The sequence below is a fragment of the Chlorocebus sabaeus genome, chromosome 25, assembly GCF_047675955.1.
Source record: "Chlorocebus sabaeus isolate Y175 chromosome 25, mChlSab1.0.hap1, whole genome shotgun sequence".
Lineage (NCBI taxonomy): Eukaryota > Metazoa > Chordata > Mammalia > Primates > Cercopithecidae > Chlorocebus > Chlorocebus sabaeus.
This window is the reverse complement of record NC_132928.1, coordinates 32,583,158-32,592,995: the sequence shown is the minus strand read 5'-3', so window position 1 is coordinate 32,592,995 and position 9,838 is coordinate 32,583,158. Positions and strand designations below refer to the sequence as shown.

The 9,838-nt window shown below is 36.5% G+C and overlaps 1 protein-coding gene across 1 annotated transcript in view; it reads right to left on the bottom strand.

Annotated features, from left to right (window-relative positions):
* Positions 1–1,384: 1,384 nt before the first annotated feature.
* F13B (coagulation factor XIII B chain) overlaps positions 1,385–9,838 on the bottom strand; it is a 30,486-nt gene continuing 22,032 nt past the window's right edge. Inside the window, exon 11 of the mRNA XM_007989077.3 lies at positions 1,385–1,602. Coding sequence (XP_007987268.3) covers positions 1,385–1,602 — 218 coding nt within the window. The remainder of the gene's footprint in view (positions 1,603–9,838) is intronic.

Sequence of the window (9,838 nt, the reverse complement as noted above, 5' to 3'; positions counted from 1 at the left end):
TTGTAACATATGGAAGACATACAAAAGAGATTACGTTCTACATCAAATTATACAAACTAAAAGTTAAACAACATTTATTGGTTTTTATTTATAAATAAAGAAATGTTCAGCACAAACAACTTAGATTCAAATATTTAAGCAAGGAAAAACTCAGAAGTTTTTAACTTAACATACTTCTTCAAAATTATGTTTTATAAGGAATTTCATGATATATTGAAATATGACTCCTCTTTCTGCCATTCAATTCTATGTTCTTAAGGGTTCTTGATAAGACAGAGTCCTTAAGGGGAAAAAGAGAGATTTTTGAAATAAGCATCAATTGTAGTCAAGTGTTTATTATAATCTTAGCCTTTCAATTTTTCATATAGTCATTGTTTTTATTAAGTACTATTAAGAATAAATTATCTTACTTAGTAAATAATACCACCAGTTCCCTTTAAAAAACTCAATATTATTTACTACACTACTCACCATTTTTTAAATATTTTTCTACATGTTTACCTTTTTCTTTTGAAAGTGAGAAATTCATACTGTACCAAAACATTTAAATAGCATATAAATTTTTTTCCACCCTGATTTTGCCACAATTAGAAATAAAAATAAAAAATTTTCCCACTATTGTGTGTCTTTTACATATTTTTTTATTAGAGCGGTCAAAGCATCTAAAAAGCTGGCTTTATGAATTCATATAGTTCATTGTTTGCAATTTTTAAAACAGGACCACATGCACTTTGCCACTACTTATATTTTTAATATTCTTAGCTGAACAAAAAATATAATTTCCATTTTCTGTATATAATGTCTTCAAAAACGGTTAAAATTCTGATCCTACAAAATGCTTTACATAATTTTATTATACTTTTTTTTAACATTTCTCTAAGAAAATAGTTAAATTATTTCTTGTAAGTAGTAGAAGATGTATTTTTTAAATTGTAGTATGAGGAAACACCTTAGTATGTGATTTCCAAAAGTTACATAAAAATGTGGTTCAGAAAATAAACACCATATTTTCCAAACTTTATTAGTAGTGCATGAAATTAGATTGAGAAGTAGGAGAAAGTGTGATTTTGTCCTTATCACAGAACATATAGGTTAATTTTTGCACATTTAAGTATTACACATATAAATTGATTTATTTTTCCATTTGCCAAAGTGTCACAAATATCAAATGGCAAATGTTGCTTTCACTTCAGACAATTCAAAAGACCTGTCGAATTCATTACCACTTCCAGTTGTTTGCTTGGTATAAAACAAATGAAGAAAATATTATTATTTTTTCTTTCCAGTTGCCATAAAGTAAGAGTGGTGTAGAACATAACATTTCTGAAATGTTGAATAACAATCTGACCAAAAAAAAAACATACCTATAGGTGAAAGCCACTTCTTAGCTTTGTCTTGGAATACATCTTGGATATTTTAACTGCCCTCTGTCACATTGCATTCTAAGTATAGATCCAGTAATATATAATTCAGCTGGATAAGTATCTCCTCTACAAATAAACTCAACATATTCACCATGCAAAATATGTGGTCTATTGTCAAAATCCCATTTCAGAAGTAAATTATTCTTTTCCATTTCAGTAAAAGATAATGTGCATGGCTCTGGGAACGACAACAAGAGATAAAAAAAAAAGAAAGAAAGAAAGAAAAAGAAGAAAACTATCTTGTTACATCTTGGTAGGAACAGGAATCGTTGTATTGCGTACTCATGAGGACCTTAAAATTCTCAGACATAAGAGTAGCAAGTCAGTTAATTAGAATTAATATTTGAGTCATAAAATACGTTCAAATCTCACAGAAAACAGTGAGCCATTTCTCTCTGTGGTCCTGGATTTGGGGAAAAGGTATTTTCTGCCAATCACTTAGTTTTATGTCATTAGGTTTTTCAAAGACAGCAAACAAACAAAAAGAGGTATTTTGGGGGAAGCATTGACAGTTACTAATGGTCATTGATATCATGCTCTTTTCCCTTTTCCTTCTTCAGAAAGTTCAAATAAAATTATCATGAGACAAATTATTAATTGCTGTATAAATAACATTTTATGGAAATATAGACATGAACTAGATTCTCAACACTGACCAAAGCTTTATAACCTCATGCCATCCAAAATGGCTGACAGTTTCTTCTCTTTAAAATGTCTAGTTAAGAAATATCAAGGCTGGATTAAGACATTTTAAATTCTAAGCATGGAAAGTATAATTGTGTCCTTTCCCATGTATACTAAACAAAAGAGAAGCTTAAAGTATGTATTAGGATACACACAAAAAAAAACCTCTTTGATTTTTTTCCCAGAATAAAAACATTAATATTTCTAAAACATCAAATATCAGATTATTTCAGAAAATGGGATTTCTTGTGTCCTTATTTGTCTCCTGGATGACCTAGCATTAAGGAATACGTTCTGAGACAGGTAAAAATGTTCAGAGTTGCTAATATGGCATATTAATCACATACCTGTAGTACATTAACAAACTTATTTACAGTATGCCCTCTCTGCCTGCGGGGGATACATTTCAAGAACCCTAATGCATGCTTGAAACTGCAGATAATGCCAAACCCTATTGTCATTCATTTGGAACACGTTTTTGTTCATGTCTTCTGCCCACAAATTTAATGCCTCTTCCACCTCAACTAAGCATTTGTTATACACCGTGGCTTGTAACTTTTGCAGTCTGAGTTGCAACAACAAAACTAGCATGGATTTCTTTTTCCTTCTTTACACTTTCATAGATAGAAGACTCATTGTTTCCATGGATCTTAGCAACCTCAGCATACATTTATTTTTCTTTTCTTTTTAAGTTGAGAACTTCCACCTTTTCACTTAAAGGAAGCACTTTACGCTTCTTTTTAGCATACCTTGGGCAGGAAAGATGGAAAGGCATGATATTTTATTATACTACTCAGTGCAGAATTTAAAATGTATAAACTGTTTATTTCTGAAATTTTCAATTTAACGTTTTCAGACTGCAGTTTACAGCAGGTAACTGAAACCCCAGAAAGTGAAACCGCTGCTGAGAGTACTATGTTCAGTTATTTTTTTCAGCAACTACTTATTAAATGCCTATGTGTCAAACCTTATGCCGGAAGTGCTACAGGCGCTAAAAATGAACAAGAATTACTACAGTCATTACAAAATCGTTGTGAAAATGAAGTCAAGTAGTGCTATAATTTAGGATGCCACTGTTCTACAAAATATGAGATTTAAGTTAAAAGAAATTTAAAAGTTGATTCATGGATCTTTAACTTTCGGCTGTGGCAGAGTAGATCATACCAAACTCGGCTACGACAGAGTAGATTATATCAAACCAGTACTTCTATTAAGAAACCGAAAATCTGAAAAACAGGGAAACAAGCAAGCATTTCAAGGTATCAGAAAACCTCCAAGGAACTTAGTCAAGGAACTAAGGTTCTGGAAAAAACGTATTCAGGTGAGTTAAATGTCTACGTGAGTCTGGGCGCGGTGGCTCACTCCTGTAATCCCAGCACTTTGGGAGGCCAAGGCAGGTGGATCATCTGAGGTCAGGAGTTTGAGACCAGCCTGGCCAACATGGCGAAACCCCGCCTCTACTGAAAATAAAATAAAGTAATAAAATAAATAAACTAAACTAAACTAAAATAAAATATGCGGGCATGGTGGCGCTTGCCCGTAATCCCAGCTACTCGGGAAAGCTGAGGCAGAAGAATCGCTTGAACCTGGGAGGTGGAGGTTGCAGTGAGCGGGGATCGCGCCACAGCACTCCAGCCTGGGCGACAGAAGGAGAGTAAAATTCTATGTGCCATTTTTTCTCTTGAGGTGATCGTTGACTCTAAGTCTGAGAGATTAGATGATAGAGAATGGCCAGGATAGGCATAGAGCCAGCAGAACTTGTGAAAATCTCATCATAGAGTTGAAGACTGAAAAATGAGAATTTGATAAGCCAAGACAGCCAGGACTTGAAAAGAAAAGAACTTAGAAGGATAGGAGGTGTAGAGATGTGAGCTCGAGGCTCTGCGCTAGCTTTTCCCTGAGGTACTGCTTATCCCTCACTTGTATAGAGGCATAGGATGAGAAACCAAGCAGAAAGTAAACACAAACTTACAGTGGGCATTTAGCACTCCCCCAGTAATATCAGAGACAGTCAAGGAGAAAAAGCTTTAATAAACACAACAAACTCTCCGTGAAGAGCCCTGGACAGTTACGGTCTGTGAGAAAAGGCAAGCAGCGTCTGAAAACAAATGTAGAGAAAGTTTTATTTCTCATTGTATTGAAACCAACTGCCTCTACCCTAATCATCAGCCAGAGGATGAGATGAGTATTCTTTGGAGTAAGTTGACATCATCCAAACCTCCTAAAATTTTCCATATGTAATATGTGAAATTCAATCAACTGTTAACAAAAATATCAAGAATTTGGGGCTAGAAAATAGTTCCAGATATTGGAGTTTGCAGATAAGCCTTAATAAAAAGTATGAATTATATGTTCAAGAAGTTGATGTTAAGATAGGATCTTTCATCAAATAACTCAAAGCTACAAAAAGAAAATATGAAATAGAAATGCAAAGATAATTGCTGAAATTGAGAACTCAAAAGATGAGTTTAAAGCAGATTGGATACATCTAAAGAGAGGATTATTAAACTAGAAGAAAATTGCCAAATTGAAACAAAGAAACAATACAACGAGAAAATTACCAATTACTACTGTAAAACAAGAAGAAAATCAGAGAAAATATAGATTTAAAGAGACAATGGCATAGCAAAAAGATGTAATATATGTATCATGGAATCACAGCCAAGGAGTGGGAAATGCACACTTTAAAAGATATTAGCCAAACATTTCTAAAACCCATGAAGGATATCAAGCACATCAAGATTCAAGGAATGCTACTAACTTGAAGAATAAAATGTACAAAGAACCCACATCTAGGCCAACATAATAATTTGCTGAGATTAAAAACAAAGAGAAATGTTAAAAACAGCAGAGAAAAAAAACGATACATTACATTCAAAAAGTATTATTAAGAACGGCATTTGATTATATAACAAAAACTATAAAAACCAGAAAAGGTTGAAATGACACTTTTTTTTTGAGATGGAGTCTTGCTTGTCACCCAGGCTGGAGTGCAGTGCCGATTCTTGGCTCACTGCAAGCTCCACCTCACAGGTTCATGCCATTCTCCTGCCTCAGCCTCCCGAGTAGCTGGGACTACAGGCGCCCACCACCATGCCCGCTAACTTTTTTTGTATTTTTAGTAGGGGCAGGGTTTCACCATGTTAGCCAGGATGGTTTTGATTTCCTGACCTCGTGATCTGTCCACCTCAGCCTCCCAAAGTGCTGGAATTACAGGTGTGAGCCACTGCGCCCAGCCAAAATAACAGATTTTAAAGCACTGAAATAAAATAAGGGCTAGGCTAGAATTCTATATCAGGCAAAAATATTCTTCAAAATTGAAGGAAAATAAAGACATTTGCAGACTTAAAAAAAAAACTGAAAAAATAATAAAGAAATAATAGTTTTCAAGCAAAAGTAAAATTATCCCAGTAAGAAACAGAAAAACAGGAAAAGATGAGGAGAAAATGCATTGATAAATATATAAGTAAATCTAAAAGAATATAGTTGGACAAAACAATAATGTCAATCATATCTTTTGGATTTAAAATATATGTAGAATTAAAATACATGATATAGTAATACAGAATGTTGGAAGAGTAAATAATTAGTGTTTTAAAGTTCTAGAGAAGTAATAAAAGTTCTAATATATATTGGATTGAATTAATAAAGATTGTATGATATAATCTCTATGATAATGGTTAAGAAAAAATGACAGGAAAGTATAATTAACCAGCTAATAGAGGATGAAATAGTTTAACAAAAAATAGATTTATCCATAAGAAAGTAAAAATATTTTTAAAAAGAAAAAATAATAGAGTACACTGGGCACCATGGCTTACATCTGTAATCCAGCACTTTGGAAGGCCAAAGCGGTAGGATCACTTGAGCCCAGGAACTCAAGACCACTCTGGGCAACGTAAGGTGACTCCATCTCCACTAAAAATAAAAATAAAAATAAATAGCTGGGTGTGGTGGCACATGCCCTGTCTCTACAAAAAAAAAAAAAAAAGAAAAGAAAAGAAAAAAAAAAAGAAAAAGAAAAATCTAAAAATTAGCTAGGTGTGGTCCCAACTACTAAAGAGGCTGAGGTGAGAGGTCATTTAAGCCCAAGGTCAGGGCACTCCAGCCTGGGCAACAAATGAGACCCTGTCTCTCTTTATATATATCCGTCTACCTATCTATCGATAGACCAGCCTAGGCAACATAAGGAGATTTCATCTCCATAAAAAATGAAGATAAAAAAATAGCTTGGTGTGGTGGCACACATCCTGTCTCTTTAAAAATATATATATAAAATATATATACATTTCTAGATGTGTCTACATAGATACAGAGATATTGAGAGAGAGAGACAGAGACTGTTTCTCCTTTGTTGCCCAGGCTGGAGTTCCTTAGAAACAAATCTCTCTCTCTCTCTCTCTCTCTCTCTCTATATATATATATATATGTGTGTGTGTGTGTGTGTATGTGTGTGTGTGTGTATGTATATATATGTATATATGTATGTATGTGTGTGTGTATATCTACATATATATGGGTCGGTTCCAAGATGGCCAAATACGAACAGCTCCAGTCTGCAGCTCCCAGAAAGATAGACACAGAATACGGGTGATTTCTGCATTTCCAGCTGAGGTACCTGGTTTATCTCACTGGGACCGGCTAGTCAGTGGGTGCACCCCACAGAGGGAGAACTGAAGCAGGGTGGGGCATCGCTACACTTGGGAGTGCAAGGGGTTGGGGGATTTCCCTTTCCTAGCCAAGGGAAGCCATGACAGACTGTACCTGGAGAAACAGTACACTTCTGACCAAATACTGTGCTTTTCCCATGGTCTTAGCAGTCAGAAGACCAGGAAATATCCTCCCTTGCCTGGCTTGGTGGGTCCCACGCACACGGTGCCTTGCTCACTGCTAGTGCAGCAGTATGAGATCAACCTGCGATGCTGCAGCTTCACTGCGGGAAGTGGTATCTGCCATTGCTGTGACTTCAGTAGCTCACAGTGGAAACAAAGCGGCCAGGAACCTCGAACTGGGCAGAGCCCACCACAGCTCAGCAAGGCCTACTGCCTCTCTAAATTCCACTTCTAGGGACAGGGCATGGCAGGACAAAATGCAACAGAGCTTCTGCAGGCTTAAACGGTCCTCTCTGATAGGTCCGAAGAGAGCAGTGGCTCTCTCAGCATGGCATTTGAGCACTGAGAATGGACAGACTGCCTCCTCAAGCGGGTCCCTGACCTCCATGTAGCCTGACTGGGAGACACCTCCCAGTGGGGGCCAACAGATAACTCAAACAGGCAGGAGCCCCCCTGGGATGAAGCTTCCAGAAAAAGGATCTGGCAGCAATGTTTGCTGTTCTGCAGCCTCCACTGGTGATACCCAGGAAAACAGGATCTGGAGTAGACCTCCAGGAAACTCCAACAGACCTGCAGCTGAGGGGTCTGACTGTTAGAAGAAAAACTAACAGACAGACAGAAGTAGCATCAACCTCAACAAAAAGGGCATCCACACCAAAATCCCATCTGTAGGTCACCAACATCAAAGACCAAATGTAGATAAAACCACAAAGATGGGGAGAAACCAGAGCAGAAAAGATGAAAATTCCAAAAACCAGAAGGCCTCTTATCCTCCAAAGGATTGCAGCTCCTTGCCAGAGTGGGAACAAAACTGGACAGAGAATGAGTTTGACGAGCTGACAGAAGTAGTCTTCAGAAGGTTGGTAATAACAAACTTCTCCGAGCTAAAGGAGCATGTTCTAACCCATCACAAGGAAACTGAAACCTTGAAAAAAGGTTAGATGAATGACCAGCTAGAATAAAAAATGTAGAGAAGACCTTAAATGACCTGAAGGAGCTGAAAAACACAGCACGAGAACTTCATGATGCATGCACAAGCTTCAATAGTCAATTTGATCAAATGGAAGAAAAGGTATCAGTGATTGAAGATCAAATTAATTAAGCGAGAAAACAAGATTAGAGAAAAAAGAGTGAAAAGAAATAAACAAAGCCTCCAAGAAATATGGGACTATGTGAAAAGACCAAATACCTGTTTGATTTCTGTACTGGAAAGTGATGGGGAGAATGGAACAAGTTAGAAAACACTCTTCAGGATATTATCCAGGAAAACTTCTCTAACCTAGAAAGGCAGGCCAACATTCAAATTCAAGAAATACAGAGAACACCACAAAGATACTCCTCGACAAGAGCAACTCCAAAATACATAATTGTCAGATTCACCAAGGTTGAAATGAAGAAAAAAATGTTAAGGGCAGCCGGAGAGAAAGGTCAAGTTACCCATAAAGGGAAGCTCATCAGACTAACAGAAGATCTCTTGGCAGAAACTCTACAAGCCAAAAGAGAGTGGAGGCTAACACTCAACATTCTTAAAGAAAAGAATTTTCAACCCAGAATCTCATATCCAGCCAAATTAAGCTTCATAAGTGAAAGATAAATAAAATCCTTTACAGACAAGCAAATGCTGAGAGATTTTGTCACCACTGGGCCTGCCTTACAAGAGCTCCTGAAGGAAGCACTAAACATGGAAAGGAATAACTGGTACTACCCATTGCAAAAACATGCCATATTGTAAAGACCATTGATGCTATGAAGAAATTGCATCAATTAACTCATAAAATAACCAGTCAACATCATAATGACAGGATCAAATTCACACATCATGATACTAACCTTAAATGTAAGTGGGCTAAATGCCCCAATTAAAAGACACAGACTGGCAAATTGGATAGAGTCAAGACCCATCAGTGTGCTGTATTCTGGAGACCCATGTAATGTGCAAAGACACATATAGACTCAAAATAAAAGGATGGAGGAAGATCTACCAAGCAAATGGAAAGGAAAAAAAAGCACAGTTTGCAAACCCAGTCTCTGATAAAGCAGACTGTAAACCAACAAAGATCAAAAGAGACAAAGAAGGCCATTACATAATGCTAAAGGGATCAATTCAACAAGAAAGAGCTAACTATCCTAAATACATATGCACCCAACACAGGAGCACCCAGATTCATAAAGCAAGTCCTTAGAGACCTGCAAAGAGACTTAGACATTCACATAATAATAATGGGAGACTTTAACACCCCACTGTCAACATTAGGCAGATCAGTGAGACAGAAGGTTAGCAAGGATATCCAGGATTTGAACTCAGCTCTGGACCAAGTTGACCTAATAGACATCTACAGAACTCTACATCCCAAATCAACAGAATATACATTCTTCTTAGTACCACAGCGCACTTATTCTAAAGTTGACCACATAATTGGAAGTAAAACACTCCTCAGCAAATGTAAAAGAACAGCAATCACAGCAAACTGTTTCTCAGACCACAGTGCAATCAAATTAGAACTCAGGATTAATAAACTCACTCAAAACTTCACAACTACATGGAAACTGAACAACCTGCTCCTGAATGACTACTGGGTAAATAACAAAATGAAGGCAGAAATAAAGATGTTCTTTGAAACCAATGAGAACAAGGACACATTTGTTCTCTGTGACACATTTAAAGCAGTGTGTAGAGGGAAATTTATAACACTAAATGCCCACAAGATAAAGCAGGAAAGATCTAAAATCGACACCCTAAGATCACAACTAAAAGAACTAGAGAAGCAAGAGTGAACAAATTCAAAAGTTAGCAGAAGGCAAGAAATAACTAAGATCAGAACAGAACTGAAGAAGACAGAGACACAAAAACCCTTCAAAAAATCAATGAATCCAGGAGCTGGTTTTTTGAAAAGATCA